Source organism: Athene noctua, chromosome 6 (genome assembly GCF_965140245.1).
Source record: "Athene noctua chromosome 6, bAthNoc1.hap1.1, whole genome shotgun sequence".
NCBI classification, from domain to species: domain Eukaryota; kingdom Metazoa; phylum Chordata; class Aves; order Strigiformes; family Strigidae; genus Athene; species Athene noctua.
The window spans coordinates 27,836,093-27,860,939 of NC_134042.1; the positions used below are offsets into that span (position 1 = coordinate 27,836,093).

The window sequence follows — 24,847 nt, forward strand, 5'->3', positions numbered from 1 at the left end:
TCCCAGGTGCTCAGGAGATGCAGTAGGTAAATTTATCATCAGGCTTTTGTGTTCTCAGACCAGCCACTTCACTTCTCTGTGCTTGAGTATTGAAAGAGGAAGAACTGATGACCATTATGAGAGTACTTAATCTGCTGGCCGTACTTTTGGTAACTTTAATAGGTGTGCATGCTGCTACAAAATGGATCTAAATCTGTCTTGGATGATTAGACTACCACAGCCCTATCTAGATACCCCTTATCAAGAAGCAGAGCTTCATGCTAAGTTGTCATTCCCCCCCCCCCTTCCCTGCTACAAATGAACTCAATCTGCCTATTGGGTTTTTTTAGCTGCATTAACTCTTGTAAAACCTGCATGTCTTGAGGCAGGAGGATCTCGCAATAGCCTTTCCACTCCCCCTGGTGCTGCTGCAGCAGTGGAAAGAACAGACATCCAGGCTGCAGACCTTTTCTGAGCCTGACAACTCTGCAACTCACTTTCCTCCCTAGCTATGTGAGGCCAGGCCCAGGTGAGGCTAGGCTGTCCTGGACAGCACAAGGGCTGTTGCTTTTCAAGTGATGGGGAGAAGATAGGCTGAAAGCCAGCATGGACATGGCTGGATATCTCTGAGGTCACTACTATTGTTATGTGGGAGTTTTCCACCTGTAGGATTTTTCTGAAGGAAAGCAGGATATTTACCAAGTCAGATTTCCCCGAGGAAAATTTTGATGATAGGAGAAAAAAAGAAGTTGGGAAAATCCAAACCGTTGATTCACTTCAAGCTGAATTGGAGTGTTTGGTTTTGCTGAACTAAGTCAGGATCACACTATGCATCCTAACCTGTCCCACAGGTTATGGGAGGGGTCACACCTGTGACCTCTCTCATGTTGTGTTACATGGCCCAAGAGAAGGATCAAGGTCTGGAAACCTGTGTGTCATTTCCATTTTGCAGCACTGGCTGTGCTTGAATGGAAAGGCAAAAACCTGAGACGAGATGACAGCACACACCACTAGGCTGCAGGCCTTTCTCTCTGAACATGTTATTTTGAACCCCAGGGCTGGAATTCCCATGCTTTGAGGCAGAGTCAGAAATTCTGAACTGACCTGAAGTATTTTCAGTCAGCTAGGCTGCCTGACAAAATTTTAATCCTATTTCTTTATCATTGTATTGCTTTGTGGGAATTGTGCTTTAGGTCCCCATTATATTCTAGTGGCCGTCTGCCTTTACTTCCATGATGTAAGCATCCTCCATAAAAACATGTGCCATGGGCATCACCTGACTTTGTGAATATTGTGGAAGATGCATTCTAGTGAAGATAGGAGAGAGTCTGAGTTTTGGGCAAATTGAAATGTGCTGCTATTAGTGCTTAAGAGAGGTCTGATTTGAAACCAAGTATTTCATACTAGTTGAATATAATGGAGTGGGTCTGTTACATGAAAGGTAATGCATTTTGGATGTTTCTGAATTAAAACTTTTTGAATTTCTATTTCATGGAAATCCTAACTAATCCTTTAATCCAAATTTAGGACACAGACAAATGCTGGATTTATTATGAGATATAATTTCTTAATCTAACTTTATTCCTTCTTTGAATAGTTTGCTCAGTAGATAGAGCATTTTATATCAATTAAATATATTGTCATTATCTTCTGTTCATCCATTGTTACAACTGGTAGGTAGTTTTGCCTGTTCTGAATATTATCTAATTACAGTGCTATGCAACCATACGAGTCCGTGGTCCATACATGTTGTACGAGGAGCAGCTGAGGGAACTGTGGGTGTTTAGTCTGGAGAAGAGGAGGCTGAGGGGAGACCTCATCACCCTCTACAGCTACCTGAAAAAGGGGGTTGCAGAGAGCTGGGGATGAGTCTCTTTAACCAAGTAATAAGCGATAGGACAAGAGGGAATGGCCTCAAATTGCACCAGGGAAGGTTTAGATTAGATGCTAGAAAGCATTTCTTTACAGAACGAGTTGTTAGACGTTGGAATGGGCTGCCCAGGGAGGTGGTGGAGTCCCCATCCCTGGAGGTGTTTAAGAGTTGGGTCAATTTAGTGCTGAGGGATATGGTATAGTTGGAAACTGTCAATGTTAAGTCAGTGGTTGGACTGGATGATCTTCAAGGTTTTTCCAACCTAGACATTTCTGTGCTTCTGTGAGTCCTTTATTATTCAACATATTCATGACTATGACTACCCATCATCTACTTTTCATCTTCAAATGGTGAAAATTAAGGCTATTTCTAAAATTACCCATTCATATAAAATAAAATCTTAAAGCTCAGCAAAAGAAATCTGATTTAAGATTTCTCTCTGATCTTTGTGCATCATCTCATTGTGTGCTTGGAACTGATACCCATAAGGTGATCCAACAGGACTTTCAAGGAGTGATATTGGGGAGAACTGGTTATTGGAGAGTCAGAAAGAAGAGACACATTGCCATCATCTTCTGAATAGGCATGTTGTGTATCAGGCAAAGTGCCACTTGCATCTGTGCATTCCCTGCTTTTACCTTGCAAGCTTCAAACTCAGTGAGTGTAGCAACACAACTGGTGTGCTGGGATGCCCTTAAATCAATAAGGGGCTTAAAATGTGTGTAATCCACCTTAGAAGACTTGTAGGGACTTCTAACAGGCTTGTAACAAAATCTGTAGTCTTTTAGGTCTTCCTAGTTGTCATTATGGTGGTTAGAGTGGCTCCTGAGAAGGGAGTTGAGAGAGTTTGCTCATTTTCCTGAGCAGAAGAGCATTAACACCCACAGGATGAGCAAAGGGCTTGCAGTAGCAGCCGTGGCAGCTAGGCACTGTCCCTTCTTCTGTTCCTCAGAAACATGCCTGCTACTTTTCAGGTGAGAGTTCACAGCCAAACCAGACATTCTGAGCTTTCCAAAAACTTCTGAAGCTTAACCAGGGGATGTGGTATTCCCTGGATCCTAGTGCCTGAGTGCTGCTTACTCTTCACAGATCTAGCACTTGGATTCAGAAAACCATCTGCAGTGCATCTCAACCCTGTTAGTCTTGTGTTTTCTTTTTGCCTCAGTGCATCTGTACAGAGAACTCCATGCAGAAGGATATTTTCTGTGGAACTTCAGAAAAGGACTGTCATGGTTTAAGACCAGAGGGCAACTGAGCACCACGAAGCTGCTCACTCTCTCATTTGCCCTCAGGGATGGAGAGGAAAAAATAAAAGGCTCAGAGATCTAGACAATGACAGGGAGGGATGGCTTACCCACTATGGTCATGGGTAAAAACCAGACTTGATTGGGAAAGAAAAAGGCTATCAATTTAATTTAAACCACATAATTTACAAATGAGAGTAGGACAGTGAGAAATACAACCACATCTTAAAAACACCTCCCCCCACCCCTCCCTTCTTCCCAGGCTCAGCTTTGCTCCCAGTTTCTCTACCTCCTCCCCCCAAGCAGCGCAGGGCAGCAAGGGACAGGGGTTATGGTCAGTTCACCACACATTGTGTCTGCCACTCCTTCCTCCTCAGGGGGAGGACTCCTCACACACTCCCCCAGTTCCAGTGTGGCATCCCTCTCTCGGGAGAAGTCCTCCGTGAACTTTTCTGACATGAGTCCTTCCTAAGGGCTGCAGCTCTTCACCAGCTGCTCCAGCGTGGGTCCCTCCCGCAGGCTGCAGTCCTCCCAGCGGTGAACTGCCCCAGCACAGGCTGCCCTCTGAGTCCCAGCACTCTCTGGGCACAGCCACCTGCTCTGGCGTGGGCCCTCCACGGGCTGCAGGTGGGCATCTGCTCCACCATTGACCTCCATGGGCTGCAGGGGCACAGCCCGCCCTCTGACCGCGGGCTGCAGGGGCACAGGGGAGTCTCTGCTCCGGTGCACCTTCCCTCCCCCTCCTTTCTTCCACTGACCTTGGTGTTTGCAGGGGTTTCTCCCTCACAACTCCTCCTCTCAAGTTCCCCTTCCGAAATACATTATCACAGAGGTGCAGCCACCATCGCTAATTGACTCGGCCTTGACCAGAGGTGGGAGCTCCCCGAGCGTGGGGAGCTTTGAGAAGCTTCTCACAGGCGCCAACACTGTAGCCCCTCCCCTGCTACACACCCCCCACCCCCCCACCCCCCCCCCAACCCCAACACAAGTATTTCAGTGTCAGAAGCCCTACGGACAGACTGCTGCCACTAGGGAGCCCCAGGGCCCATCTCCTGCTTCCTCGTGCAAGCAAGAGGCTGGTTTGAGTGAGGCTGTGTGAAATGTCCAAGTCGTGTTTCCTGGAGCAGGAGCCAGGTGTGCCACCCCGAGGAGTGCTGGTGATGCAGCTATAGCTACCCCCTTTTCCTTTTCCTCTCATTTTCCCCCTTTTCCTCTCATAGCATCAAGAGTCCTGAAGCCTTGGTACCCACATTTCTGTTTTTCTTACTGAGTTGCATGCATTTTGGTAATACAAAGCACTAGGGCTTCTCTCAGCTGCTTTTCCAGAGTCTCATTTGCTTGCTAGTGATAAACACATCTACTGGAGTGGGGAGTTTTGGGGGTTTGTTTTTGTTGAGGGTTTTTTCGGTTTGTTTTGGCTTTTTGTGGGTTTTTTGGGTTGTTTGGTAGGGGTTTTTTTCTTTCCAAAACTAGGATTCTCTACTGATTCTTGTATATACTCAGGCACCTAGGGCAGGGACATGTCCCTGGAAGCATAGGAAGGACAGCCCTTCTGAAAATCAGGTCACTTACTCAAGTGCCTAAATACAGATTTACTAGTTCAATAGTTTAATCCCTTTCTTTGAAAACTGCGGCTTAAAAAATAACCCCTCTTACTTCATGCAGATCATTGGAGAGATTTTCCTCTGATTTTTCAAAAATACCTCTCCTTGCATCAGGACTGAGGCTATGATGCCTCAGTTAGAAGGGCTAATTTAAGTGGAAGGTAAAGAGAATCCAGTCCATGCATATTATGAGTGTTCCCTATCCTGGTGCAGGAGGTCAGACTGGTGCCTGCTGAGGGCAGAGGAATTGCTGGTTTGGCACAGCACTCACCACGACCTTTTCACAATTTTCAGGTCTCTTTTCACTAAGACACCCAAATGACCTGTTTACCTTTGGAATCAGAGATAAGAAGGATTCAGGACAAAAGCTTGTGGGTACAAAAACGAGAGTATCATCACAGCTAGTAGCTTGCTGAAAATTCAGGTTGCTTCTCCTGCAGACTGTCTCAGTCATGTAGAATAGCTGTACCATGGAGGCATTATACTGACTGCCTGATGGGACCTTCCTAAGGTTACAGTATTTTGCAAGCAGTTCTTATAAAACAAAGAAAAAAGCCCTAAAACCCCCAAACCCCCAACCAAACAGTGAAAAAACCTACCCTGTGAGGGCAATGTAACAACTGGTACAATAATTAGAATAAAAGGAAATGCACAAGCTGAGCTGAGGCACTGATGAGATGGATTTCCTTGGGAATTCCTGCTCTCAGCCCTCTGGCCCCCGAGAGCCGGCAGAGCATGGCACCACACAGTTGGTCACAACTGCAGATCAGGGACTGCAGTCAGATCATTAGGGTGAAAGACATGACTTGAATGAATTAAATTTGGAACTTAATAGCAGATATTTCTGAATCTGGGGTTTTCCCCAAAATTTAAGAAAAGCTGCAGTCATCTAGTCCTCTAAGTCACCCAGAGAAAGAGATGAGAGGTCTGTGTGCAGCAGTGCAGAGCAGGACAGAGTGTGCAAGGAAGGGAGAGGGAAAGAACGGTGAAAAGCAATGAAGATGAAACTGGAAAAAGGAGAGATGGGGGGTTTTCTTCAGAAAACATAAGCTGAAATTTTTTTACCTTTAAAGACTTTCCGGATATTTCTGTCTAATCTTTCTTGAGTTTCCTTGTAGAGAGACTTTATAGAAAGGCAGGATCAGTAAGCAGAGAGCAGCTTGTGCTTTCAGTGCTGTACTACTGAGCTCAACGCCCCTGAAGAGCCCTGTCCAGAACTTAAGCAGGAGCTGGGTGGAACTTTACTGTGCTCCCCAGGCTCAGGGAGGCATTCTCCTCTTCCCAGTCCCTCCCTTCCAGAGAGGTATGGTGACTATGGGGTCTCTTGAATGACCAAGCTCTGGTGTGCAGTTTTCAGGTGCACAGGAAATTATCTTCCAAACTGTCAGAGGTCTAATTTTACAGAAAATAACGTAATATTGTGGTTCTCCAGAATAGAAAACATGATCTGTCACTTTAATAGTGCTTGGCTGTTTCTTAGCATCTCTCATCTAAAGGCTTTAAAGTACAGTTAAACCTTAATGAATCAAGACTCAGAATCTCCCCAGCAGGTAGGTTTGGTGCTCATTTCATTTTGCAGATGAGCAAACTAGGACACAGAGAGGAAGTGATTTGCCCTCCAAGGCAACATATGAAGTCAGAACAAATCCAAACTCTGATCTGTTCACACACCACATGACTTTTTGAAGCCACTTTTTAGGTAAATCTTGTTCTGTGACATCGGTGAGGTCCTAGCATTTTTTTCTCATCAGATGTAAATAGTGTCTAAGTCAACAAAATCTCTTCTAATAAGCAACAGTTCAAAGCAAGGCCTTGTCTATTAGATTATCCCATTTTCTGCCCTTTCCTCCTGGGTCGCATAATCTACAGTTCATGACACACAGAGATTTGATTCAGATTTTGTACTTGCATATAGACTTGTCCATGTGCATCCTTGTGTGCTGACACTCTTCTGCAGGGCCTTGCAGCACCCCCAGCTGCTGCAGTGGAGGGGAAGCTTCCTCCAAGCCCCCTGTGCCGGCAGCCGGGATGGTGGTGTGACCGCCAGCCGCTGGGAGGCTGCTGGAATTTCGATGAGTTAATCTCATCACTTTATCACAGGGCACTTACAGAAATTACAGGGAGCTGTGAGCAGCTCACTCTGCTGGCAGCCAGCCCCAGGACCCATAAAAGAAATTGAGACACCAAAAAAAAAAAAAGTCAGAGAACTTTGTTAAAGTTTTGGAGACGATAGGTTTTTTTGGACGAGTTCTGCTTGGGTAATGCTGATTGTGCCTTCCCTGGTCATGTCCCTATTTCCTGCAATAATGGCAGGTGTTGCCCCCACCTGTAGCTCTCAACCCATGCAGCACAGAGCATGTTTTGGGGCCTGATATAAAACTCCATTTACTCTGGCAGCATTGTCTTGTGTGAAGAGGATACAGCAGGCCTTGCCTCTGGCATTTGCCCCTGTAGAGAAGGCTGTAAGACACAGCTGCTGCTGCTGCTGCTTTCTTCCTTTAGGCTGGGCACCAAGTGTGGAAGGGGTGCATGAGCCTGTGTTCAATGTGAAGGCAATAATCATGCTGAACAGGATGTTCCACCAGTGCTGGGTGTATTTTTGCACCTGTGCTTACCAGAAAACCACATGGCTGCTGCACTACATGGTTTGCTGCTGCTTTGCCATCCAGGAAGGGGAGCTTGTTTAGTGCCCACCCTCCTCTGGCTCTGCTCCTTTAACAATCATGATCCCAGTACAGAAGGGCCTTTCATAACTGCTTTTTCAAGCTGTACATACGGTGTGTATATTGTAATAGTACCTACACCTACTCTGACACTATCATACTTAGTTGTGATCTAGATTTTGTAGACCATTTCCAGTACTTCACTTGTCAAGAGGTCCATGGGCTGGAGGCATGGGGTAGGTGGGGGATCTGCTTGACACAGTGTAGAGGGACCTTGAGCAGCCAAATGGGGGCTATCACTGCCTCCTGCCACTATAAGGGCTCGGTGCCCTTGGTATAGTGTCTGTACTAGGGGGCATATTTTTGGCCTTGGGACCACAAAATGTGGAATTATACATCTCTCCAGAACTCTGGTCCTGGCTTTGGTGAGAAAGTTAGGCATCAAAACTAAGGCAAAACCTTCCAAAGGGAGACTGTGTTTGAGTTTTATCCCAGATTTGTTCCTTCCTGTGTGGGTCACAGCAGTTATCAGATCATGAGGTCAGGGCCTCCATACTCATGGGTCTGTAATGTGCTGGAGCTCTGTGTCTAGAGCAGTTTGTTTATTACCTTGAGATCAAGCCTGAATCTCAATTTCCAGCTCTCTGAGAATGTTGATACATTGCTGGCTATTGAAATTCAGGTGCTGCACAATGACGAAATATAGTCTGAATGGAAGCAACTTGTGCGGCACACGCTGCTCCTGCAGACAGACTGCATTTTGGGGGCAGATGGGCAATGGTGAGGAATGGGGTGGCTGGACTGGGGCTTAGGGGCAAGTTTCAAGTCTTGTGACAAAACAGGAGGCAAGAGGTAGAAAGTTTATAACTCACAGGCAGATCACCTTTAGGCTTTGGGGGTTGTGTGCTCCTGGGCTTTCACCCAGTATGGGCCAGGCATAGTGAGATAAATCAGATGGTGCTTTCTTCTTTTTGAATGTGTGCTCTGTCTTTCCACTCAGACTCCCAATGGACTTTCAAACTGCTTAGTTCGCCCCAAGGTCTAATCACAAACACATACCCTTCCAGAGATTGGAATGTATCAGATTGTTGGTCTTTATTTAGAAGAAGGAGGGGTCTTGCACAAGAACATCAAAATCCATTACAAAAGTAGGAACAAAAATCGAGTCACATCCAAGTGCTACTAAATTGTGAGCTCTGTTTCTAATCTGGTCTTATACCATGCATTCTCTCAGCTCTTACCTACACTCCTCCCTACAGCTCTGATTGAGCTCTTGAATCTCAAGTTCCTGCTCTAAACCACCAAACCAACTTCTCCATTCTTCTGAACTGACTGTAGAACTTAGAAATCCTTTCTGGAGCTTCCCAATTTACCCAGTAGCTAGACTGCCTTAAATGTATTGTCACTGTCAAGGTTGGATTTCCAGTCCTGTTCCACGCAAACATTGAATAGCCCTCTTCAGAAACATCACATGCAAAGTGAATGGCAGGATGGAGACAGCTGTTTCTGTTTGTTGTCTTCTAGTACTAAATAATTGTTGTATTATACAGTGATCAGCATAATTCCACTTACATCCTCATATCAGACCCTCTCATCCATGTTTCATTTACATTCTTGGCTTATGATAAAATACACTGTGACCAGAAATAAATTTGGAATGCTTCTTTTCCTGTTTTGTCTCAGAGTCAGTCTTGTGAGTGTTGTGAGGTGATCATAAATGCAAAAGAATGAGGAAAGAAATGCTGATGCTCTGGAATGAGAGGCAGGTGCACAAGGACTAATAAAGTAAAACTGGAAAGATTTGCATAGAGAGCCTGTGTGTTCGTTTTACAGGACATTTTATCCATCTTTCCCAATTCAGACCTACTCCTTCCCTGCTACCTGTAGTATGCCAACTGGCAGGAGGAAGCAAAGGAGGAAATACCATCTCTGAGCTCCCTGGTCCCCCAAGCAAGGCAAGAAAAGACAGGTGACATCCATCCCACAGACATGGAACAAGACTGGCAGCAAAGGGAATGCTGCTAATGTCTGAATTGCTCCCACTCTCAGCCCTGGACTTAAGGGAACAGGCCAGATTATAAGGGATGTGGTACAAGGGATGATGACGTTCATGGAGGACGCACTGTGTCTGAAAGCCCAGCATTGCAGGCAGCCCTTTGAATGGACAGGTTTCTCCCAATACTTAGAGCAGTATTGGTTTTTTTTCTGAAACGTGTTCTAGTAAGTAGTGCTGGCCTTTCAAAGAGCCGTGATCAGCTGGCTGGGGTCTCAGAGTATGTGTGTGTGCAGATGAGTGGGCAAACATACTGCATATACAAGGTGATGGTGGTGGGAATATCTGGGCACTGCAGCCTGTCCCTGGGTCAGTGGGGAGAACGTGGGTCCTGGGTGACCATCTCTGTGTTTGATTGCAGGGAATATTGAATACAGCTGCCCGGCCACCAATGAATGTGAGATCACGAAACGGAGGCGCAAGTCCTGTCAGGCCTGTCGCTTCATGAAATGCCTCAAAGTGGGGATGCTAAAAGAAGGTAAGACAGAGTCAGACTGAGAATTGTTCTCTGTCCCAACAGCACCTGGGACTCCAGGTCTTGCAGGATCTCATAGGCTGACTATGTGCTTGCCCTCTCTGGCTTTCTGAAGGTATTTTTTACAGGCTTTGCAAAAGAGTCAAGATGGGCAGCAACCAAGAGGGCAGCCCAGAGAGGAGAGTGGTTCTAGTAAGCACCCTCATGGTAGGATATGACTCTTAGCACTTGCAGATTTGTCAAATACCTGGAAACTGGCTGTGCCAGACTGTTTCCTTTTCCAGAGGAACACTGGGCTGGAGGGTGTTGCTGTTCTTGACCCCCAGGTCATTTTGCAGTGTTGGGGAGAAGAGGCTCTTGAGTGATCATGACTGGATTGGCTGGGCTTCATCAGGGAAGAATGGAGTTAATGCACAGCTGGGACACAGTGTGCAATGAAAGTTTGCCTATATGCCCAGTCAGGAGACTTTCTAAAGATGTTGGGTAGCACAGGTTTGTCTGGGAGGTGTGGATTCCCTGCCCTGCATGCTCAGTCTGCGTTGTGCACAGCCTATTGATCTGTTCCGTGCTCTCTGAGCAGTGTTCAGCTTCTCTCTTGTGCTGCTTTTTCTCCCCCCACCCCCTCCCCAATCCTTGTCCATTCAAGGTGAACCACAGGGGATTCAGTGACAGTTAAACACATTCTTATGGATTGACTTTAAAGCTTTGTTTCCCTTGGGTCCCTGTGGGAGAGGCAGTGAGGCGAGGAGGGGGAAGGAAGGAGAAGCAATGTGTGTAACCCTCTGCATTGCTGTACCTGAGAGCATGGTCCCCTCAGTTTAACCACAAGGAACAACAGCTGCCTGTGGTCTGCACAAGTCCTGTATGCTGGAGCCAAGATGCCAGCATGCAGCTTGCTTCCAGGTCATACCATCATAGCAGCCGGTGATGAATTGTACAATGTCACTTGAGCGTGTATTGCTTTGCACTAGGGCTCTCTCATTTCTTAAGAGGCAAGTTGATGGCAGCCAGTGTCATTAAGAATGTAGGTTAGATGTTGAACTCTGTTCTGTTCTTTTATGGATGTGTAGTTTCTGTGGTTGAATATTTTCCTGCTAGAGCACACCAGTTACCAAGGGGAGGAGATGCAGACTTGTGTAGTCTGGCGCTTCCTAACCTAGGTGTAGATGTGGTAGACTCAGAGGATCTTGATCCACTGCTGCAAGGTAGGCATCTACTTTTGGAGTTAGAGAGGTACCACTGGAAACCTGATTCTCTGCATGTGGTAGTTCAGGGAGGGAATATATCCCCTTATCCACATGCCAGTCCACACTAGTGACACTGGCTTTAGTGGGAGTGCAGATTGGTGATGGACTCTAGCCTGCTCATATGAATCCCATAAAACAATGTTAAAAGCCTGATGTGATTCCAGTCACTCTGCAGAGCAGCAGCGTACGGGTCCAGGCTTTCTGGCTTCCTGGGTCTGTGCTGCCCTGCATCCAAGCAGTTGACCCTCCCGGAGCTGGCAGCAGCGGGAACAGAGTCACAGGAACCAGCGCTGGCATGTCTGACCGTGTGGCCAGGGCGTCCTCTGCTTCCAATTCTGGGAGTGCGACACAGTCTATAGCAGGGTCCTATGAAGGGTTTTGTGGTTTAGCCTCCAAGTTGTGTGAAACCAGTTAACTCTTTCCAGACCAGAGTTAGGCTGGAAACCAATGTAGCTTCACTCATACTATGCTGTGCCTGAACTCCCAAACCCCATGGGATACTACTCATGGCAAACCGAAATTTGACTCTAAGGCTGCTTTTGTGCTGAAGTGTATTTAGTTATTCTTATAGGGATTGATTCAGCATCATTAAAGTCACTGGGGAAACGTGGTTTGCTATTGATGTTAGTATATCTGTGATCCTGCCCATAATATTTAGAGCTGTGGAATATGCAGTATAAAGATTTATTGATAGTAATGGGATGCAAGAACACAGGACAATATCAAGAGAGCAGAGGAGACTGCACTAGCAATCTGCAAACAGGACTCCTGTGTCCTAACACAGAGTGGTGAAGTGATGTAGTGCAGGCATTATTTTTTTTTTTTTTTTTTATTTTGCTCAGTTTCCTGAACTGAGAAATAAGGGTCATACTGCTTTGCTTTGCAGAAGGATTGTGAGGAGCGATTAGTTAACTTTATGTGAAACCTGGTGTAAGTACAAAGTATTAGTATACAGAACTCAATCAATACACATCTTTAAAAGCAAAATCCAAAAAGGGAGAAAAATGGTTTTACAGTCTTCAGTCTCCACAGAGCCAGGAGTTTCTGGAAAGAACAAATCCATAATTGTTTGACTTGCTCAAAAATGCAGAATTGACAAGGGATCTTAGATTAGGAAAGGTTCATTGGTCTTTTCCATCTCTGATCTGTCATCCTATTAGCTTACCCATCCTTTTTCTCTGCCAGGGCAGAAGCATGTTCCCAGCTGTACATTTCTAGTAGTTTAACTGATTTTAAAAAACCCTGTTGTCTTGGTTTCCCTAGAGAGCCTATTCTGTAGTCTCCAAGTACTCATTAGGACAAGACATATCTTGATACTTGAACTATGATTTTTTTTCCACTTCAAATAGTTCCCCTTCCTTGGTGTAATTCTCTCTTCTTCCTTGGGTTCATCCATGGAAGAAGGTTGATAAGCCAGGTTCTTTCTCGTGCTTGATTACCAGGAGTTTGGAGAAAAACAGTCTTGTGGTTAAAGGTGAGATATAAAAAACAGTTCTTCTCTTGACAGGTTTCTCCTTGGTGTCCTTGACACTGGGCTGGTAACTTAGTGGGGACATTCCTGGGTAAAAAAACCTGTCCTTCCTCTGAAGAAGAAGTGTATGATATTCCATTAATACCTAATTAAGGGCTTCATGATTTCTTCTTATTAAGGGAGGAAAGATTTTCCTAGTTATTGATGCCATACATGATGTACATACCACCTTCTGTCTACGGGGCACGTGGCATGAGCCTGTTCTTCAGGCTAAAGGCACCAGTACTCAAAGATGGCAAAACCAGGTAACCATGTCTTCAAGGTTCTGCCTTACACTTGAAATGCTCAGCTTGATGCTGCAGAAGAGACTTAGGCCCTCCCCTTGGGGAATGCATATGTGGGTCACCAGGCATCTTCTCTCCTCCCTCCATGGGCTGCAGCTAGGTGAACAGCTGTGAATGTAGCCCTTTAAGATCTGGGGAGACTGTCCCTAACACAAAGTGCAGGTTATTCAGGCAATGCCGAGTGAATGAGGATCAGGGCAGGAAGAGAGCCAATGGAGCAATCAATAGGTGTCTCAGATATCCAGGCCACTTTCTTTAAGAGAGCTTTGATCAATGTATTGCAACAAGGGAACTGCACGGACACCAGAGCTTTGCTGTCTCAGGTTCTCCTGGTGTGACGCTGCAGAGCAGGCGAGACTTGCCGGAGAAAGCGGCAGGCGGAAAGCTCTGCCCACAGAGCCCAACTGGCTCAGATGTCTGAAGCATTGGCCTGTCTGGCTGCCTGTCTCTCACTTTCCCCTTCCATCTGGAGTGTGCCCCCAGAGAGCATTAATTAGCCCCTCACTAGCAGGCTCAGATAGGAAGCTGCTGAATCTGGAGTCCAGGATTCCAGCAGACACCACTCCCAGTGCCCCTGTGGAGAGGCACCATCCTCAGAAAACCTGTGCTCTTCTGCACTTGGCCTTGCTGAAGCACCAGCTTGCAGATGTTGGAGATGGGGCATATTTCACAGCTTCATCCAGTAGCTGTGCATGTCCCCCTGCTCTGCAAAAATCAGGGAAACCTTGAGCAACCCGTGATACTGTTGACCCCAGATGGAGATGATATCTACACACATGCCTGGCCAATGGGTATGGCCAGTGAAGGAAAGAGTGCCCTGCAACTTGCAGAGAGGCATTGTTCAGAGCTAGGCATCCTTGTCTTTGGCCACCCTATTGCCTCTCTTTGCTCCCAGCACTGTCTGTCTTGTGCCCACAATGACCAAAGTGTAGTTGTGTAACTCTGGACTCTACAAAGTACATCTAGATTTCTCTGGCTCTCTAGAATGATGGATAGAGAAATTTCAGCAGTTTGGCAGATCTCTTTTAAAACCTCAATATACTGTGTCAGTTTTGGGGAAACTATACCCTTGCCATTCATACTCTAGCCACCCATGGTGTTCTACAGCAGTTTGTTTGTCTTCAGGAGGTAGATGTAATTTCAGATGACGCATGGCTTGTGTAAGTGGGCTCAGAGGTTTGATTTTGGACATTAGCTGGTTAAACGTGACTCACAGCATTGCCCTCCATGCCTCTACTGCCTCTCTGAAGTCACAATCTCGTGTGTCACCTTGCAGAAATGGCACTGTGACAAGGACAGATGTCAGTCCTCTGTGTGTCAGTGTAGTGGCTTGACATTGGATGGCCACCAGGTGCCAACCAAGTTGCTCTCTCACTCCCTCTCCTCAGCAGGACAGGGGGAGAAAATATGCTGAAAAAGCTCATGGTTCGAGTTAACGACAGGGAGATCACTCATCAGTTACTGTCATGGGCAAAACCAGACTTGGGGAAAATTAATTTAATTTATTGGCAGTTAATAGGGAGTAGGATATTGAGAAAGAAAAACAAAACTAAAGACACCTTTCTCCCACTTCTACTTCTTCCCAGGTTCAGCTCCCTCATGAGGTCTGCCTCCTTCCGCCTCAAGGAGTGCAGGTGGATAGGGACTGGCGATTTGTGGTCAGTTCATGAAACTTTGTCTCTGCTGCTCTTTCTTCCCCACGCTGTTGCCCTGCTCCAGCTTGGAGTCCCTCCCTCATAAAGGATACTGTCCTTCATGATCTTGTCCAGTGTGAGTCCTTCCCATAGACTGCAGTTCTTCAAGAACTGCTCCAGATGGTACTTTCTACGGGCTACAGTCCTTCAGGAACAAACTGTTCCAGTGTGGGTCTCCCACAGGCCACAATTCCTGCCGGAAAACCTGCTCCTGCATGGGCTAGTCTCCCCAGGCTGCAGGTCCTACCACAAGCTTGCTTCAGCCTGGAATCTCCACCAGCTACAGCTTCCTTCAGGGCATGCCTGTCTGCTCCAGTGTGGATATCTGCACTACTGTGGTCCTCCATGGACTGCAGGTGGACATCTGCACTACTGTGGTCCTCTGTGGGCTGCAGGGGAACAACTTGCTTCACCATGGTCTTCTCCTCAGGCAGCAGGGGAATTTCTGCTATGGTGCCTGGAGCACCTCCTCCCCTCCTTCTTCTCTGACCTCAGGGTCAGTATCCGCAGGGCTGTTTCTCCTGAATTTTCTCACTCCTCTCTCACAGCTGCTGCACAGTGTTTTTTACCCTTTCTTGAATATGTTATCACAGAGGCACCAGTAGCATTGCTGATGGGCTCATCTTTGGCCAGTGGCGGGTCCATTTTGGAGCCATCTGGAGCTGGTTCTGTCTGACACAGCTTCTGGTGTCTTCTCACAGCAGCCATCCCTGCAGCCCCCACTACCAAAACTTTGCCATGTAAACCCAGTACAGTCAGTTAATGAAAGGGAAATGTTCTGAGATCATGGGAAGAGGGATGGGGATAACAGGTGAGGTGTGATGGGACATCAAGGCATCTCATTACAGAACTCCTCTCATCTTTGGGTGGAAATGACAGACAGACAAGGAGAGGAGAGGCAATACTGGACATACCAAACCACACCATACCAAATGAAGCAGACTGGCTGGTGGCTGGGCATTTGGTCCTTTACTGTTGTGGAAGCCCTGCAGAATTTTTTCTTCAATGGATTCCCGCTTGTATTGTTTCTAAAGCTGTGTTGTTCCCTGTTCTGTGCTGGCATATTTGCAGAGACCCAGATGGACCATAAACAGTTCTGAAAAGAAAGTAAAGCTGGGTCATTAACACTTTCATGAAGTGTGTGAGTGTGCGATCATGTGCCACATCAGACAGTGACAAACCAAGTAGCAAAGAAAATAACTGCCTAAAAAAATCTCATCCAGGCATTGAGATATTATCCATTATTCCACCATCCTTTGAGTCTTGTTTTCCTTCTTAGTAGGACTTATGTTCCTGAAGATCAGTTGTCTTCTGCTCCCCGACAATGCTGAGACTTGTCTCTTCAGAGTCCTGCTTATGACTGAGGTCTAAGAGTAACTTTCTGAGATGTGTGAATGGCTTCTGCTCAGTTTCTTGCGCTGGTTGGCTTCCAAGAAAGAGGGCAAAGACTGAAGGGGCCCTGGTCATATGTCCTGTGGTAGACCAGGTACCTTATTTCAGAAAGTAGAAGGCATTTCTGGAGTCCCCCAGATTTACATGCATTTCCTGTTATAAAAGCAGGAGTAAGAATTCCCAGGGTAGGAAACCTGCCCTGTACGAGGTGCTCTGCCCCACTCTGAATGTCTTTGAAGGCAAGCTGTCCTCTGGCCTAGCCTCTTGGATCTCAGGAGCCGTCCAGCAGCTTTTTCTTGTGTGATGAGGGTGAAGTCTACAAATGCAAGGAAGGGATGTAGAGGAAGGTAGTCTTGATCTGGATGCAGAAAAGGGAGGCTCTTTAGAAGCAAGAGAGAGCTTAGTCAATTATCCAGGAAAGGCATATGATGTATTTTATTTACATGACTCTGTTTCTTCTTAGAAGTGTATCTGCTGTGGTGTAGTAATCCCAGGTACAACTTTTCCTTTCCCAGGCTTCATTCCTTTGCTTCTAATGCATTTCCATAAGAAATGCTAGAGACCATTCAACAGGACACCCAAATTCTTTGTTACAAATCCCCCAAGCTCCTGTCTGTCTAATCTAATTTCTGATGTAGCAATTGCTGGAATGTATGGATACTGACACTGCAGGGCCAAGTAGTGAAATATGAATGAGAAGTGAACAGAGGAGAGCCACAAAGTTAATTTCACTCATCTTCTTCTTAATTATTCCCCTTTCCCTCCTGTCCTTTGGGAATAACCTGCCTCCCAGGAACCTGCAACAGCCTGGTAACCCTTGTGCTGCCTAAGTGCCTGAATCTCTGTGAATGTTGGAGGTGGTCCCCACTTACAGAGGTGACGAGCCTGTAATCTCCAGGTTTCAGAAGTGACTGTCTTAAATCCATGCTCTTCCTGTTCGAGGTCCTGGCTGATTAGGAAACCCTGTAGCCAGTGGAACTTTCCTAGTGTTTACTCCTAACTCTGCTGTTTCCCTTACCGGCTGCAGCCAGTGGCTGATGTAAATGTTTCCCAAGGAAACAAATCTGTCACCCTGGACAGGCCTGGGTCTGGGATGTTATAAATTGGGTGCAGTCTTCTAGTATCTAAACAAGTGATTCCAAGCACTGGCAATCTCAAACTACTTCCACTTAGTAACTTTGCCTTCATCCTTCACTAAAATTCAGATAACTGAATCAACAGCAGAGCTTCTTTTTAGCAACATAACCAAATGGAGGGTGTTTCATTTCTGGTTTCAAGTGAAAGAATCTCTCAGTGGAGCAAAGCGTTTCCAGCAACCTCTCCCCTCTCCCTCCTGCCCCCATCCTTGCTTCCAGACCATGTGTTCTCAAAAAGATATTTGATTTCAGTGAAAGCTCAGCTGACATCCGTGCAATATGCTCAGGTTCTTGCTTTGTGCTTCCTGGGAAGGATGAGGGCTCCTCCGGGGATTCTGGGTAATTGGGTTAGTGGCCAGCTCATGTCAGGAAATTAAAAGGCAGTCCCGATCAGGTTGCTGCTGCATGCTATTTAATGGCTTTGTATTTATAGAGTATTCTGCCTCCAGCCGGTGCCAGAAATATCACTATTGGAGGCATCCAAGTGAAAAAAGAGAATGAAAAATGATTTTTCTTTCTCTGAAATACCTCTGTGTTTAAAAACAGACAGGCAACTCCCTCTCCTTTGAACAGGATCTCCAGGTGCACTGAGTGGTATCTTGATGTCTATATCCTCCACACCCAACTATTTTCAAAAGGCATGAATTGAGCATTTATGACATGTCTGGAGCTGTGCTGGATGATGACATGACACAGAGCATGTGCTGCCTTTGGCAAGGTGGTGGTAATTCTCCAAAGAGGAGAATTCCAGAGGATGAGCTGTCCGTGAAGTGCACATTGGGCTGGTGGCACTTGGTATCTGTTTTCTGGCCCTAAGACTGGTGCAGCCAGAACCTTCCCCACACCTTCTGCTATATCCAGTGGATTATGAATGTTTAGTTTGGTTCTTCCCATTCATTCTAAATTGTTAATCTGCCTAGACTCTTGCCATACCTAACTAAATCTCCATTCTATGAAACATGAAGCCCAGGCTCCATCAATGTACATCTGTGTGTGTTTAGAGAGGCGTCACCTCTACACCAGTTTATGAAAAAACACTTTGTGCATTCTATCACCAGAAATTGTGCTTCCATGCAGAGGTGTTTAGATTCCAACTATTGCGCTACAAGCTATTTTTGGCAGTTCTGACACCACAGTAGGTAAGATCCTCTTGAGTTGAGCAAGAATGGGATGGGACTGAATGTACGGCCTACTGTTCTACAATACCTTAAGGCATGTGTAACAACATTTGCGCAGCCTCTGATGACCTATGTTCATCAGCGATTCAGCTCTTCTGAGATTCTCAGTCCCTTCCTCTACTCACCTTTGTGCCAGCCCTTTGGCTGCAGGGTATCCTGAGAGGGTCTTTACTCAGAATTTCCTTGCACAGCTGTTCTAATTTAAGAAATAGTAAGTGGAGATTAGTGTTGGAAAAGCCACTGCTGAAGTGAGGACTTCAGAAGAGACTTCAAGGCTGCAAGACCCAAACAGCATTGCTCTAAGAGGCTGGCCAAAGCAGCAGCATGCTGCGTTGGTGGGTCTAACTCCCTTACCCCTGTGGATCTCTGTCACAAACAGGCCTCTCTCTCTGCAATGGTGGGGGGCCTCTCCATTGTGTCACATATCTAAAAATTTGGTTCTTGATCCATGCTTCTTCCCCTCTACCTGTTCCGAAAGGCTCAGATGCTTTACCTATATAGGTGGAGACAGAAAACTGGGCTAGAGAAAGCATTGATTTGACCCTGCAGGAGTTCCCTTAGTAGTCAATGGAGAGAAGTATCTGTCATCACTCTTCCTCAGGGTAGGTGTGTGGCCAGTGAGATGAATGTGGAGGTGCCTGCGTCTCTCTGTTGCCTGACAAGGAAGCCTAGATGCACAGAAGGGAGCTATCAAAGTCTAAAGTAAGGTGAGTTAAATCATGCCCAGGGCCACAAGTTCCTCTGGACAGCAAATTCCCCTTTGGGGATTTGGTTCTGAGGCCTACCTTTTGGGAGGTCAGTAGGGCTGGGGCTTTGTCATTTTAGGTCCTTTTGTGAAAGGCATCTTTGGTCTTTTCCTGGCAAGCAGGTGCCTGCATCTGTTCCTTTCCTGCAGTGCCCTTCAGCCTGCTGCTGTGCAGGCTTTGCTGCTGTGGGTGACAGCCAATAGAGCTGCTACCCTGCTTCAGACTGTTTAGAGGCTTGGAAAGGGAAGCAATCAAAAGAGGACATTTGCATGGACCATGAACACAGGGTGAGTTTATGGGTGTAGGGATTATTACTGGGAGCTGAGCAAGCTCCTGAGGTATTCTTTATTCCCATCTACCCTTGAAGCCCTTGTTAGTTCTTGGATTTCCAGGATGATTGAGAGTTGAGGTGAGAGGGGCTCAGCACGGGAAGGAAGCTGTACCTTTGAGAAACAACAATGGCTAACACTGCAGACACCTCTGCAGAGCTGGCAGCCATGCAGCTGGCACTGGCAGAGAAGGATTGGTTTGCAAGCTGTGTGGGTTACGCCAGAGCCTGTATGCTTTGGACCAACCATCTGGGAGATGCTGCTTGTATTTCTGTGTGTAAGGAGCAAGGACACCTTGTATCACTGCTCCAAGGCATGTGACAGCATGTGGTACCAGGTATCATCAGGCATGACAGAGCTAACTTGTCCCTCTGAAACCAGAGACTCTTTAGCCAGACAGACAGCGAAGGAGCTTTCCTACCTAACATATCCCTGAAAACATCAAAGGGGGACCAGGCTGGAACATCCTGCTTGAACTGGTCTAGTATCTCTGTAGGCCCTTGTAACACAGGAGATGGATTTTTTAACTCCACTGTCCCCCTTCCCAGGCTAGTTCCCCACCCTCCCATTGCAAGTATTGTTCCCAGACTTGCTGACCTGCACCAGTTAGTTGCTGAGGTTTTCTGGCCATGCTGACCTACAATCCTCAAGTTGCTTTCCTGTGTTTCAAATGAGTTGGGAAATTGTACCAGTCATCTACCAGATTTTCCAGGAGCTGGCCTCTTCTTGCAGCAGTAAGAGCCTAATAGTATAAGGTGTCTTTTCCCCTTCCCATGCTGGAATCTCAGAGTAGCAAAAGAGAGCCTAGTCAGGTTGCAGCCTCCCCACTCTCATTGGACAGAGATGCCTTTCCCTATAGTCTATTTCTTTCCCCATCTTGGCAAGCTTAACTTTTACGGTCATTGCTGCTCTCTGTTTCCTTGATAGGCCTCCTCCTGGCTCACTCATCCCATCACCACATCCTGTTGTCACTCCTGAAGTTCAGAGCAAAAAGGGAGATGGAAATTCTGTAGGAGACACCTTGGGCACAACCCTTCTCCCTTCCTTTCTTCTCTGTTCTTAGCCTATGCCTTCCAGCTACCCTGGGCAGTGCCAATCCATGTACTTTAGACTTCAGTTCCTGGGGATGGCGGCATCTCTGTTAACTACAGAGCACCACCCCAGCTCAGACTCTGGGAAAGCAAGCAGGCTGCATTGATGCAAAAACTGAAGCTCAAGGATTAGGTGGGCAGTGGGCACATGACCTGGCTGATGTGTTGGGGAAGCTCAGCAAAATCGGCCCTGTGGGCACTGCTTTCTGGCCAGAACTTGCCCTGTGTTCCCTTTGGTTGTGTCCTTCTTGGTCTAGACACATATTGCACTGTGCAAACCCTGTAGCTTGGCTCCTCCGTTAGCTCTTTTGGCAAGATAGATCTTTCTGTTCCTATCAGTTCATGAGCATGTGATGGGACTTGATGGAAACTGAGGTGAGGCTAGTAATTTGACACGACAGCTGATATTGGGCCTAGACTGCATTTCCCACTGGCCAGGGCTTAGCTTCACAGAGCTTTTAAGAGTATTTTTAGTCCCCAGAAAATAAAAGAGAAACTAAACCTGACTCTGTGTGCTGTCGCCTCTGCATACTCGGCTATTTTTACTTCCGACAGACTCGGCCTGGGTCCAGCTTTTAAAAAAAGCTGGAATTATTTTACTTCCATTAAGAAAAAAACCCCAAAGCCTGATGTTATCAAGTCAGCAAGGGGACATCTGATCCCAAAGTTGTCAGGCAGACGTCTCTCCGAGGGGCATGTCAGAAAAATGCAGGGAGCTTGAACAGATCAGCAGATCAGGTCTCCCACTGCAGAGGCTTGGTGCTGGCACAGACCTCTCTGAAAGAACGCTTGGAACACGAGTGGCACCCACAGGACAGTTCGAAAACTGACATCCCTACCCCAGGCAGGATGCTGAGCCGAAAAGTCCTGCATAAGTTCTGGCTCTGCCCTCCTCCCTGCTAGGTCAGCGGAGGCTCAGACACACTGGGGAGCTGAGAGCCTGCTGCCAGTGAGCTGGGACTCAATCCCTATGGTGGACACCGGGGTCAGCTCCACACCTAGGTCAGACGGGGTACCAGGACTCTTACATAGGGTCCCTCAAAAGGTGACAAGATTCAGTAAACAACAGCACTTCCTTGAAACACAGGGGAATGGGAGGAGAGGGGATGTTTCCAGCACAGATAGCCTTCATTTGTAAAGAATCAGCTGCCAGTAAGGTAAGTTATCAAGGGTTGGTACTTCCCAAACTTTGCCCTATACTATTGCATCTCACATGGTGTATGTAAGCCCACCCTTCTTTACTGCTCTAGCAGAGCTTCCTTGCTGATACTCTCAAGAAGAGGGGTCCAGGAGTGCCTGTGGTGGTGACAGTTTTGTAGGATGAGTGCCTTCTCTTCTGGGAACTGCCCAGTTGTGATCCATGTGAGAAATGGGTTTGTGCAGGAGCTGGAAGACAACTGCTTTCTCTTGCTACTGTCTTCTTGTCAGGCTGTGACACCGAATGCTGTGTAAGAGTCTTCAGTATGGACCAGCTACATCTTGTAAGTGGCTGCTGCACCTTGCAGTTAAAGCTCAGGTGGCTGCATGTTTGGTGTGAAATCTCCCTTGGGATTACAGTGAATGTACCACTCAGCCTCGCGCCAGCCCTCTCCCTCTCTCCCGCTTCCCCTCTCCCTGTCTCTCTCCCCCCCCCCCTCATCTCCCTTCTCCTTACAGTCTCTCACTTCCATTCATATCTCAGTTTATATCCCCCTCCATTTCTTTTCTGCTCAGTGCTTGCCTTCATGCTGCTTCCCTGAGCTCACCCAGCGCACCTCCCTACTCCATTTGAATGTCCTTTAGTGTCCCTCTCAGAGCGGCGTTTTAACCAGCCTGCTGAGGAAATCAAAGTAGAACAGCAGGCATTAACAAGCCACCTGAATACTACAGCTCAGTACCAGGTCATGATTTTTGGCAGTGCTCTTTCTTTCCATCTAGATATGACCTATTAGGCTGACAGATCTTTGGGGAAGGGATTTTGCCATGATGCTTATGTCTGTGAGTGTCACAGTCAGGGACTCAGGTTGAAATGCTTTTGTTTGCTGTAGCACCTGCAGGTTGCTGCACTCAGCAACTGGCGCTGGGATGAACTACGTAGGGGTCAGCCTATTCTCCGGCTCTGCGGCTGGAGCGATGACGACAGGGTAGAATAGGGGCTCTGCAAATGCTGATTGCAAACATTTGCCTCAAGGAGTGTCTAACAGGATGGGGAACAGGAGGAGGACAAACACTTGCTCAAAATTAACAAGCCAAAGTCCTTGGGCAAACAGACCTCTATCTGCTCAGTGAGGGAAGGAGGGATGGAGGATAAATCTCTCTGTGTCTCTCTTATCTTTTTTTAATGCACTTAAGTCCTTTGTGTCCTTATAATCTGATTGAGGGTCCCTAATACTGCTTCAACCTGTGCAGCCATCCTTCTGCCAAGCTCTGGAGGATGGCATGCTTCTCCTTGGGAGAAGGAAATGAGCTCCTTCCCCCATTTCCTCCCTACCCCTCCCAGTCCCCCTGCCCTGCTGCTTATCAGACTGCATGGTGAAAGCATCCTGGAGGGCTGTGTGTTGCTTTGTCTTGGGCTGAGAATGGTGTTTCTCTGCACCAATGACATCCTGCCCACTGGCATGAGGGAATGGACTTCTCTATGACCCTTCTTCTGTGAGGGTCCTGGGGAGCTGTGATTCAGGCCTGAAGTCCTGCAGCCTGTTCTGCATTCCTCCATAATATTTGAACAGTGTATTCCTGACCCTTTTAATTTTCACACCTGGTTACTTGGTTTACTGGTAGTTCCTGAAATTTGTGTCTCCCCCTCCTCTCCTGGCATATAGGTAGATGTCATTCATTCAGCAGAGCATGGAATAGACATCTTTCTTAGGAAACGAGGACACATTTATAGAGGAAAAGAAATCATGGACAGAAATGGAGGTTTCCTGCTGCATCCAGGACTTTATTAGTGCTGTTCCTCAGGGATCTCCCAAGATAATCTCAGGTTTGGGGTTCCCTAACTGTCCTTTATGAAATGAAAAGACTCCCAGGAAGGAGGCTTGCCCACAGGCTACCTACTGCTGGGAATAGAAGTAAACAAAACAATGGGCAACATTTTCAGAAACACTACCATGTAGTGGAGGAGAAAGATGGTACTTATGCTTAGGGATATCAGTGAATTCTCCACACAGAGTCAGAAACAGAAAATGCGGCAGGGGAAGGAAAGTAATCACTGTGATCGGAGTTCACCTATTTGGCTTCATGTCTTTCTCTCTGTCTTCAATGTCTGCCATCCTCCCAACTTGCAGCAGCAGTTCCTTCACTGTGGAGAGCTCCAGGCCTGCTCATTCCTGCTTCTCCTGCTCAGTGGGAGCAGCAGGACTCTTAAAAGCAAGCAGCTATACAGCATTAATAACATCATGCCTATAAGCCTCTGTCCCCACACACCATGGCTTACAGGTAATGCCACTGAGGCCTCCATGTTGGTGTTGCTGCTGCCAGAGGTCTTGCTGTCAGACTGTGTAACCAAGCGCTGTTGGCCTGGTTGCTGCTGATTGTTCTTGCTGTTGGAGGGCTGTTGGTACTGTCTGTCAGTCAAGCTCGTTTGGGTGCTCCAGCAGTGAAGAGTATCAGGATCTAGATGTTGTGGCAAGTGACAGTTTCATTTGATGCAAGTGGGGCTTGTGTGAGCATTGCAGTAAAAGTTTTCTCTTTTCCATGACATAATAAGCAAATGTGGCATTGAAATGCACAGTGTGATGCACATGTGCCTCTTTCTAGGGTAGAATATTTGTCAGCAGACTGCATGTTTTTCAGGTGTACAAGTTGTTCAAAAAGCATCACTTCAAAATGGATTTAGAGTGTTTGCTTTTAGTTGTTTGTGTTTATGTAATGAATTGATTGCAAAATATTAATGGCTCAGTGTGATTAGTAAGTGTATCACATAATTGGTTCCTGTGATCAGACTGGATAAACTCATGTGTGTTTCTAAGGAAGTACTTGTATAGCATAAATTCAAACTTTATTGTATTTGAATACTCCTACATTTACCTTGATTTTTTTTTTAATTGCAGTAGCTATTTCTCCCAGCAAGACTGAGTTAACCCAGTTTCACAAGAACTGACTACCAGAGACCATATGGCTGGCCAGAAATAACTGATAATTGGACAAATATCTATGTTTTTTTTCACAATTGGGTTTTAACACTGTATTTTGTACTAATATAGCAGTTCAGCTGCTGTTCCTTTTCTATTGATGCTGCTATGGTTTTTTGCATGGTGACAGTCACTGGTGCTTCCCAGTCACTGGGAACTGTTTTCAGTGTAATATTTGCAGTTTGATTCACTGTATTTTGAAAGAGCTGCAAGAAA

The 24,847-nt window shown here is 46.6% G+C and overlaps 1 protein-coding gene across 1 annotated transcript in view; it reads left to right on the plus strand.

Annotated features, from left to right (window-relative positions):
* Positions 1-24,847, plus strand: part of ESRRB (estrogen related receptor beta) — a 91,115-nt gene that overhangs the window by 46,188 nt on the left and 20,080 nt on the right. The window contains exon 3 of the mRNA XM_074910003.1: positions 9,778-9,894. Within this exon, the coding sequence (XP_074766104.1) occupies positions 9,778-9,894 (117 nt within the window). The remainder of the gene's footprint in view (positions 1-9,777; positions 9,895-24,847) is intronic.